Raw genomic sequence first — 11,392 nt, forward strand, 5'->3', positions numbered from 1 at the left:
TTCTTTTATTGGAGAATATAAGACCTTTGTTAGTTATCATATCCCAGTTGACAATAGCTGAAATTGTAAATTCTATTTTGTGTAGCGTTTGTAGTCATTTTCAATAGAAAAGATCTTTTAGGCTACTGTTATCCTCCAGTTTTCCATTTTAGGAAACAAACTAAAAGTAAAGTTGAAGAAGATTTTTATAGCCTATAGATTATTTTCCCATGTCAATAACATAAAACCTTCACAAGCCACCTGTTTGCCACATTAAACAGTAATAATGAAATTAGTTGGCACAACAGCACTGTTTGTTATAGCATCCCAATAAAGAACATAAGCAGGGCGCCTGGCTGGCTCAGTTGCGGGAGTGTGCTGCTCTTGATCTCAGGTTCATGAGTTCGAGCCCCACATTGGGCATAGAGCTCACTTTAAAAAATAAATAAATAAGAAATAAACTTATCCAATTTCATTCCCATTCTCACCTCTTCCTTCCAATCTACGAAAAAAAAAAAAAAAAAAAAGGGAGTGGGAGGGCTATTAGGTTTTTCTCCTTCTGTTTAAAGCCCCTGCCACCTCAGGGGTTTAGCTCTGTCTTCTCCCTTCTCTCCTGTTTTCACCACCTCCCTCTCTATGAGCTTCCTCACATGTTCAGATCTCTTTCTCATTCTAATAGCAAACTCTACCAAATCCCCTTCCTAGATGTTGCTCGACCTTATTCTGCCCCTTGTTATTCATGCTTCTCAAAATAATACATACCTGCCATCCCCTTTTTTTCTGCTTCTGTTCAATTTTTTTTAAATATTTCTTACTGTCCAATGTAACATACATATTGAAAAATGCATAGTTACATCACACACACTTAAGTTATATAACACCACTGTGTTCAAGAAATAGAAAATTGCAGCTACCCCAAAACCTTCTGTGCATTTTCTCCCCACTGGAAGTAACTACTATCCTGGCTTCTGTGGGGAATCATTTTCTCATTCTTTATGGTTTTATCACCTTTGTATTCATCTCTTCACTCTTCAGCCTGTTGCCTTCTGCTCTTTATTACCTTTCTACCAATTCCAAAATTCTCATACTAAGGTTATCCATGAACAATTGCCAAATCTAACAGATGCTTCTCAGTTCTAATCTCACTAAGCCTCTGCTGTATTTTCCATTGCAGATCAGTTCACCCTTCTTGAAACTACTCTCTAAGGTGTATGACTATATTCTCCTGTGATTCTGCATCCTTCAGCCTTTCCTTCTCTGTCCCTTTCCCAGGTTCCTCTGTCTGCCCCTTAAATGTTATGCCCAGGGTTCCATCTTGAGCTCACCACTGTTCATATTGGGTATGGCGATGCTGTCCACTCGGGTCATTTTAGCCTCCACTATTATACGGTAGATTTCATTCAGAGCTAATCTTCAGCTCACACTTGTTCCCTCAGCTTTAATCTTACAGAGACAACTGCCTAATGGACATCACCTAAATACACAGCATCCAAGTTAGACTTCATCATCTTTCCCTCTAATTTCCTACTGTTTCTGAAGCAGTTGTTGGCACCCAACTTAGAAACCTGAAAAGCATCGTAATTTCTCCTTTCCTTTATTCCTCATATCTTGTCAATGTTCAGTGATACCAGTTTTATCCCCTCATGTATTGGCCAAATCGATTCCCTTTTTCCTATCCTTGTTACTCTTGTAGTGTAGACCCTCATCACCTCATTGATTTCCTAACAGCCACCTTTTTCACTGCATCTAACCTTCTGTTCATATTCACGCCCTCTACAACTACAAGCCAAAATGGTTTTTCCAAAATAAAATTCTAACTACTCTGCTCCCATATTTAAAACAACACTTAAAATGGAAAAGCCCAGATAAACCCCAAGTTCTTTAAGATGACTTTAAGGCCCTCCCTTCTTTTGCCTTGCTTTCTCCAGCCTCATTTTTCAGTCTACCTGGCTATGCATGTTATACTTTGTCAGCATGTATGCTTTCTTAGCTTCATGCATTGTTCATGCTAGCCCCTCTTCCTAGGATTTTCCATTTGACTTACACCTAATTCTTTAAAAGTAAATGTAAGTTTTGTAAGCATTCCCTGACTCCTTCCACCCCATCCCAATGATGGGTCCCCTTTGCCACTCCATTAAAACCTTGTACATGTTTCTCACTTTGCTTACATCTTCTGTCATCATCTGTTTAGATGTCTTTCATGTTCTACTAGCCTGTTGTGCTTTTCTCTCTGAGATACCTAATACCTAACACAGTACTGGGCACAACGCCTAATGGAATGAGGAGCGAAGAAGAGGAAAGCATATATTGACATGAAGTGGAAAAGAATTGTCATGTTGTGCACTTTAACACAGAGAATCATCTGGATGTGAGGTCCTAAACTCTAGGAGGCAGTATTTCTAAAGGATCTCTTACCTAAAAAGAGCTCTTTGGGAAAGAATCAGGTTTTAATTTTCTTCTAACATTTAATAAACGCTCACAAATATTCATGTTGCAGACCAAACCTGGACCACCCAAAAAGCCGAAGACCCCTTCTGGACAATCAGCCTTAGTGTATTGCTACAACTGTGGGCAAGAAGGCCATTATGGACACGTAAGTTTGAGTAGCATTTGGGCATAACACATTCTGTTGTTCTGGGAGTGGTTGCTGAAAGATGAACTAAAAAAAAAAATGTAATTCTGAATGCTTACCTTTTTAATAAACTAACATCCTAAAGTAAGACTTAATGTATTTTCAACTGATTTGCTTTTCCCATCCCTGCCAGAGAGATCTGTCAGAGCATGTTCTTCTAATTGTTTTAAATATACATGAACAAGTTAGGCTAAAACAAATAAAAACCTCATACAGTCAATCAGAGGAATAAAAGTAGTCACCAAAATGGTTACACTTCTCATGAGTTCTTATGTTTGCTATTACTTTGACACAGCCAAAATCATGATTGGAGATTTTCTATGTAGTTCTCCACTATCTCCAGCTTTCCCTGATACTGTGTTCACTTAAATCTTCATCACTCACATAAAAACTCTGACACTAGTGGAAAGACAGAGATACTGTATCATTGACTAGCCTGTCTGCCCCAAAGACGTCCAGATTCCCTATCCAAGCTGCATATTCCCAGCCCCAGCTAAAAGGGCCAAACTGTGTGTGTTTTAGGTGCAAGAGTGTCAAAGCAGAAGGAATTTGTTGATGTGAGATGGGAGGGAGTCTCCTAGCCAGTTGTCTCATTAAGTAAGAAACAGCAGCAGCGCATCCCAGAGACAGGATGTGATAAGAATAGACTGCAAGCTCTCCTGCATTCTGGGAATCCTGAGGCAGAGGAAGAAGGGCAGTGGCACAAAAAGTAGAAAATCTGTATGGAGAAATACATTCCTAGTCTCCTGGTAGGCTTCTAACAGCTTAGAAACCAAAATAAACTAAAATCAAATGCGATCTGATAACAGGAGGTAGAAAGCATTCGGGGGTAGAGAGTCCTCAAAATGGGAGGGCTGTGAGCAGTGGGAAGGGGAGGGGTAGTGCTGCGCTTTGTGACTCATGGGAGTCCTACCTTGAATTCTGACCGTGGCACCTCACGCAGACCTTGGGGCTGGACCTCCGCAGCAAAGGGAGAGACACAACACAGTTCACCAACAGGTGAAACTTTTCTTCCACGTTGGGGCAGCAGGACCATGGAATGAAGAATTACAACATGAAAGCTAGGATGAAGTTCTGATCCTCAGGTCTGGCTTTTGCTCTGCTACTGACTTCACCATGTGACTTGAACAACGCACTCCGGTCTTCAGTTTCTTTATCTCCAAAGCAAAGAAGTTGTACGGGGAGATTTCTCAATACTGACACTTGGATGCTGTTTCCAATGTGAACAAATCCATAGTATGGTGACATGGATGGAGAGACCCATACTCCCATTTTCATAGAATGCACATTAAAAACTTTGTTAAAGAATACTTTTTCTTACAAAATTACTAGCTCTAGATCTTTTCCTGCTTTGTGCGTTCCACCTCGTTGCCAAAATCCAGATGTTGCCAACACTGTTTAGGAAACCTATTCCCATGAGTATTCCACTGCCACGCAGATCACACAGATGTACAATTTATGCTTGCTGACCTCTTTAAAGCAAAAGGGTGTAATTTTCCATTTATGTTTGTTCAATTAAAGAAAAACAATTATAGTTGGGCACATATTGCTTACTAGTCAGTTCTGTTAATGTAGATAGGAAATATATTAAAAACATTTGGAATTTATCCCAGAAATCTAGATTTAGATAGTTTTTAATTTACAATAAAGCAAATTTGGCAGCCTCATCGCTGCCATAGATGAAGAATTCTAGATCATCCACACTAATGAAGAAGATCAGTGGTGTGGCTAATCCAGAATAGTAGATAAATTATATAGCCAACTATCAATTGTGTGTGCTAATGGAGGGGACCAGCGATGTGGATAATCAAAACATAATTTACATTTAGCTTTGGAAAATATTTATCGTATTGTATGGCTCTGTATAGCCACGCCAGTCTAGACTGTACAGGATCCAAATAGAAGACTGTGCAGATGATTAAAGATGTCTGAGGACCCCTCCCCTTCATTTGCAGAAATACAGCTCTATAGATGTTACTGAACAGCCTCTTCGTATAAAAGGTATTCTGAGGTGAATGTGGCACCGCCCTTCCCTAACCTCACTCATCGTGTAGTTGGAGAGGCAGGGACAGTCCTAAGCAGCTTCATATCAGGCAAACTACAAACTACCATAGAAAACAGTAGTCACTCTACAGAGAGACTACTCCAAGAGCGTGTGAAAGTATGAGTGGGTGCTGGGAGTGTATCAAGATCTTTAGTACCTCTTTGTAATTGCAATTTGCTCTTAATATTTTATGGTTAGAATCTCTCTTTGTCCATTTAGGCTGCTGTAAACAAGCTACCATAGACTATGTGGTTTATAAACAGTAGAAATTTATTTCTTAGGTTCTAGAGGCTGGGAAGCCCAAAGTCATGGTGCCAGTAGAATTGATGTCTGATGAGGGGTGGCTGCTGCTGCTGCTGCTGCTGCTGCTGCTTCTTCTTCTTCTTCTTCTTCTTCTTCTTCTTCTTCTTCTTCTTTTTTAATGTTTATTTATTTTTGAGAGAGAGAGTGCAAGCAGTGGAGGGGCAGAGAAAGAAAAAGAGGGAGACACAGAATCTGAAACAGGCTCCAGGCTCCAAGCTGTCAGCACAGAGCCTGATGCAGGGCTCGAAGTCATGGACCATGAGATCATGACCTGAGCTGAAGTCAGATGCTTAACCAACTGACTGATCCACCCAGGCACCCTGAGGGGCTGTTTTTAATAGATGGCACTTCCATGCTATGTCCTTACACGGTAGAAGAGGCTAGGGAGCTCTGTGAGGGTCTCTTTTATAAGAACATTAATCCCATTCATCAGAGCTCCATTCTTATGGCCAAATCACTACCCAAAGACTCCACCTCCTCCTACCATCATCTTGGGGATGAATTCTGGTTGGGGGTTGGGAGGGATGGGCACAAACATTCAAACTATAGCAGAATCTTAGACCCAAATCTTTTATGGGTGCCCTTTCTTCTGGAAACTTAGAGCCACCATGGATAGTGATTTCTAAAAGTAATTCTTGGGCACCTGAATGGTTCAGTCAGCTAAATGTCCAACTCTTGATCCCAGCTCAGGTCTTGATCTCAGGATCATGCTTTCAAGGCCCACGTTGGGCTCCATGCTTGGCATGAAGCCTAAATAAAGAAATACATATGTATGTATGTATGTATGTATGTATGTATGTATGTAATTCTCTAGGCTACCATATAGGGTTTGCCTTATAACTTCAGGATTCAAAAAATTCCAAAAAGATCCTGAAAGTCAACAACACAGTATATCTAAAGATAGTTGGAAGAAGGAAATAATAAAGATAAGCACCAAAATTATTGAAATAGAAAACAAAATTAATAGCATCAACAAAACCAAAAGCTAGTTCTTTAAAAACATTTTCATTTTTAGGGGTGCCTGAGTAGCTCAGTTTGTTAAACATCCAACTTCAGCTCAGGTCATGATCTCACAGTCCATGAGTTCGAGCCCTGCATCAGGCTCTGTGCTGACAGCTCAGAGCCTGGAGCCTGCTTCGGATTCTGTGTCTCCCTCTCTCCCTGCCCCTCCCCTGATCATGCTCTATCTCTGTGTCAAAAATAAATAAAAACATTTTTAAAAAATTAAAAACATATTTTTTTCCAAAAGAAAAGACTTCGGAAAAACTACTCAAAGAAAAAAAAAGGTACAAATAGTGAATAAAAAGTGTAAATAACTTAAAATACAGTAAGTTTTAATTGTAGGAGAATACAAATTTTAAATAAGCTTTGCATTTAATAAAGTTAATTCTCTAGAAAAAAATATTAACCAAAATGAAGAACAAGCCTACATGAACCAATACCACTAAAAAAATTAAGTTAGTAATCAGAATTCTCCCCTGAAATATATCAGATCCAGATAGTTTTATTGTCAGGTTTTACCAAACCTTTATTCAGAAACAGATCATCCAAGAGAACACTACCCAATTTATTCTGTGAAGCTATTATAACCTAAAGCCACTTCAAAATATTTATAGAATGATACCATTTTTATGAAGTCTGAATGCTTCAAATTTAACACTGTTGTTTATTAGAATAGTCATTAGTAGTAGTAGTAAGAGTATAAAATGTATGAGAATGGCAGGAACCAACTTTAAGACAGTGGCAACTTCTGGAAAGGGAAGGAGACAAATGAGGAATGGGAAACAGCATTACACGGAGGATTTCAATTGTATTATTAATGTTTCAGTTCTTGGAGCAAAAACAAGAAAATTAAGGTAAAATGTGATTTGATAAAGTCCAATAGTAGGTACAGATTGACATTACTTTATTTCCAATACTTAAATGTATATTTAGAATGATTCATAATCTGCAAATCATGCTCTTACTGAGTGTGTGGCTGCCAGCTCAGTCAGGTATCTTAGAATTACAAGTCAAGTATATTTGCCAATGTTAGGATAAGTCAGCTAAATTTTATGTGGCTATTTCACATACTTTCTTCCTAAGAGGTGTTCTGATTTTCTTCAATACCTAGCTAAGAAGAATTGGACATTTATAAAATACATTTTAGGCAAGATGGCAGAGGACAGAAATGGGGAAGTTCCAAAGGGAAACCTCTTTCAAAGAAAAGAAAAGTTGGTCTCAGACATGCTGAATGGATATATGTCAACAGATCATGATAAATAAAGCCTATTCTGTTGGATGTGGCTCAGGCCAACGATGTGGATTTGGAAACTAGCAGAGGTACAAAAGCCAGAGTCATGCAGGTGGGGAGCCGACCTAGAGAAATGAGTGAGAGGAGTGATCTCTTGAGCGGGGCAAGGAAAGAGAAGAGAGGATTCTTTTGGGGTATTTTGGAATTACCTAGGAGCATTTTCAAACCAGACCTAACCCACCACCACCATCCTGCTCCCCACCATAAGGATCACTGCCCTTGTTAGCAGTATTGGGTTAAAATAAGCTTGCAAACCATTTGGGTGAGGGGAAAAGAGCAAAGAGCTAAGAATTTACACTTACATTTAGGGTGTAAATGTGAAAGGAGAAGCACTTGGTGGAAGGCTGTTGGAAGAGACAGACAAGCAAAGGTCTAATACAACATAAGGCCAAATAAAGTCTTTAAAAGAGGAACAGAGCAAGTTCAGTAGAGACCCAGCCCCCCATTGCTGTTAGCTCAGACTGGGGGAGGGGTTTGGCAGGGAAGACTGAAAAAAGACAAGAAAGGTTTCATGGGTAAAGAAGTAAGGAAAGAAAATCCAAGCCTGAAAGAAGCCTGTAAGCACAGTTGGGTGTGATTGGATGTTGGTTTGGCGGAGCCTCCCAGCAGGACCACATCCTGAGCCTCAGCGTGGGGTATCTGTGATGTGGGACTGTCTCTAACCTCAGTGGTCTGTGATCTTGCAGTTAAGGTTGCCTGAGCAGTGCCCTTGTGACACATCCTAATTTCAAATTTGATAATTTGAAACAATTTCAAACAACTTGCAGGAATGTACAGAAAGACGAATGTTTAACCAGACCTTTCCAACATCTCCATTCATCTACTACTATGATGACAAATACGAAATTCGGGAGAGAGAACAGAGAATAAAACGAAAGGTGAAAGGTATGTTGTTGAATTCTTGTGAGATTACCTTTGCAGTAGTTCCTAAATGTCTTCCTTTACATGGTCTTTGCCTGCTTTGGGTGTCATTGGTTAGCACAGAAAATGTTTTTAAATAATTACCATAGAAACCAGAACTTTCTTGATCTCCGGTAATCAGGCACCCACTTCAGAAACCCTGCATTATGATCTGTTCACACTAAACATTTTTTTCACATCATGACCATTTTAGAAAATGTCCTGAAAATACTTCTATCCATACAGGGAAGCAGGGTTTTAAAGGCTCTTTTTTTTTGAGAGTTTTCTGTTTGGCAAGTAATTATTTTTTCCATTTGTATGTCTCTAGTATTTTTATGGAAAGAAAGGCTTCCCTGCTAGGTGATTCCTGGAGTTTCCCCAAAGAAGTCTGTTCTTACCAGCCATGATTACAGCAGAGCTCCAGGGTCCACAGCCACCTTCTGTGATTCCTTTACTTAACTGTTGATAACATGACGTTCTTTTAGTTTATAATTTAGGCCTACTTTTTTCTATTTCTTTTGTGCTGTAGTTTACTAAGTTTAACAGTGGTTTACTAAGTTACCTTTCTTGCTTTCAGGATGAAATAGTTCTATACTTCTCAAGTTGACCTATACATTGTAACTCTTAGAGCCTTTTTGGTATTCTTTCTCCATCCCACCCCCAACTCTCTCTGACTTAAGGTCTTTTTCAAAAGGAATTATTTTCAACTCCTGCATATTTTCCATATTACATTTCATATAAACTCTATCTCAACTATATATAGAGAGAGATTACAGTACATAAAGATATTTATTAGGCAATTAAATTAAAAAAGAAAAGAAAAGAAATGCACCAAAGTGTCCCCTCTGAATTAAAAGATTATGGCTCCTGGGGCGCCTGGGTGGCTCAGTCGGTTAAGCGTCCGACTTCAGCTCAGGTCATGATCTCACGGTGTGTGAGTTCGAGCCCCGCGTCGGGCTCTGTGCTGACAGCTCAGAGCCTGGAGCCCGTTTCAGATTCTGTGTCTCCCTCTCTCTCTGCCCCTCCCCTGATCATGCTCTGTCTCTCTCTGTCTCAAAAATAAATAAACATTTAAAAAAATTAAAAAAAAAAAAAAAGATTATGGCTCCTATTTTATTTTTATACTTTTTGTATTTCACGGGTTTTCTGTAATGAGTGGTTATAACTTTTATAATTCTAGGAAAACCATTTGTTTTCACTTTTAACTAGTAGTAATATTGGGAACTCTGTGGCTACTTTGAGGTTCTCTGTGATCCATTAGAATTTTCAGGCACCTGGGTGGCTCAGTCGGTTGAGCATCTGACTTCAGCACAAATCATGATCTCACAGTTCATGAGTTTGAGCCCCACATCAGTGGAACCCACTTTGCATCCTGTCCTCCTCTTTCTGCCCCTCCCCTGCTTGCCCTCTCTCTCCCTCTCTCTCTCTCTCTCAAAAATAAACATTTTTTTTAAGAAAAAAAAATTTATTTCATGCTAAAGTCTATAAGGAATTACCTTTGCTCTGTATCCTAGAGTTCACTTCTTGTGAACTTTATATTACTTTGCATTTCATCCTTTTTTTTCAATGTTTATTTATTTTTGAGAGGGGGGAGGTGAGGTGCAGGAAGGGGGGACAGAGGATCTGAAGCGGGCTATGCCCAACACGGGGCTGGAACTCACGAGCTGTGAGATCATGACCTGAGTCAAAGTCAGTCGCTCAGCCAACTGAGCCACCCAGGCACCCCCATCCCTATTTTTTTATTGACCACTTCTTTAATCTGTCAAGGTTTTGTTGACATGTTAGTTTTCATCCCTCAAACCTCATCTCCCACTTACCCCATCAGAATCATGCCTGTCAGACACTTGTAGTAAAAGGGTGCCAAGTCCTGGTAAAATGTAACACCAGATCTGGGACCAAAATGTCTGAGATACACACGTGTGTGTGTTCTCCAAGCCAGTGATGTCTGCTCTGGAGGAATAATCTCCTGTCCAGTTTGGCATCCACCTATAAGTACTGTGACCAGACTTTATCTTCTGAGGGTGATTGAAATGTCATGAGACATTTGATATATCTTGTTTCACTTCATCGTCAAAGGCTGTTTCTTTATCCCCGCCATGACTTGAATTGGTCAGATGTGACTTTTCTTCACAAAGCTGAAATGATTGCTTTCACTAGTCTTCATCTCTATCATTCAACCTAGTACAACTGTACTGAATAGAATAAATATATTTGGATTTCTGGATATTTTCCATTTTTAGCAATCAGAAATACAGAACTATAACCATACAATTTTTAGCGGGTGATTTTTACCTTAGTAAGGGCTCTTTAGAATGTTGTATCATTAACACATTTCATTGTCTAGTTTCCCTGTCTGCTGAGTTATTTACAGACCAGTGTAAGCCGTGTGTGGACTGTCTGGCTGCTGAATATGCAGAAATACTTTTATATTTTCCAGAACTCCAGAAAAATGGGGATTTTCCAAGGCAGTTCAAGAGACCTCACATGGAAGCAGCAGAGAAGAGGCCCCCCCATGGCAGGAGGAAGAGCCATGCCTCGTGGAGAAACAGCAGGTGGCCTCAAGAAAAGAAAGAAACCCAAAAAGAAGCGAGCAGGAGCCGCAAAGAGCGTGAGAAACACAGGAAGGCTGACAGGGCTCATGAAGTGGAGGAGGACTTCCCCAGGGGCCCAAAACTCCATTCTCCTGGCACCTTCAAGACCCAGAAGGGTCCCAAGTCCTTCCACCACTCATCACATTACCACAAGCCAAGAGAAGACAAGCTGCCCAGAGACAGCAAGCGGGGCAAACAGAAGAAAAAGGAGAGCTATTTGGAGGGCGATGGCAGTGATAATTTATTTCTCATTAAGCAGAGGAAAAAAAAGTCCAAGCTGTGAGACAGCTTCTGATTTGGCTTTCCGGTGTTTGTCTGGTCTTCATGCCTGTGACATCATGGCAATCTGTTTATGATCTATGATTAAATCAAATGAATTTTGTTTTGTTCTTTTTGTAATCTCGGCCGTACCTGAAACTGATGCACAATGACCATGGAGACTTCCATTCTCTGTGTCCAATAGGTTATTAGGTATAGAAGGAAAAAAAAAAAAGGACATGTACTCTGATTTGCCCCATTCCCGTACGTCATTTTTACTCAGAATCCTAGGGATAAGAAGTAATCTTTTCAAGAAAAATTTTTAAAAATACTTTTTTTGAAAAAGTAAATATAATTCGTATGCTGTGGGAGTATGAAAATTAAATCCTTGC

The 11,392-nt window shown here is 39.8% G+C and overlaps 1 protein-coding gene across 3 annotated transcripts in view; it reads left to right on the forward strand.

Annotated features, from left to right (window-relative positions):
• ZCCHC7 (zinc finger CCHC-type containing 7) overlaps positions 1-11,124 on the forward strand; it is a 251,668-nt gene extending 240,544 nt beyond the window's left edge. For all 3 annotated transcript variants that reach the window (XM_019454473.2, XM_019454476.2, XM_019454477.2), the window contains exons 7-9: positions 2,477-2,572; positions 8,019-8,136; positions 10,589-11,124. In XM_019454473.2, coding sequence (XP_019310018.2) covers positions 2,477-2,572; positions 8,019-8,136; positions 10,589-11,025 — 651 coding nt within the window. In that variant the 3' untranslated portion in view covers positions 11,026-11,124. The remainder of the gene's footprint in view (positions 1-2,476; positions 2,573-8,018; positions 8,137-10,588) is intronic.
• The last annotated feature ends 268 nt before the right edge of the window (positions 11,125-11,392 follow it).

The sequence above is a fragment of the Panthera pardus genome, unplaced genomic scaffold (genome assembly GCF_024362965.1).
Source record: "Panthera pardus isolate Hobbes unplaced genomic scaffold, ASM2436296v1 HiC_scaffold_20, whole genome shotgun sequence".
NCBI lineage: Eukaryota > Metazoa > Chordata > Mammalia > Carnivora > Felidae > Panthera > Panthera pardus.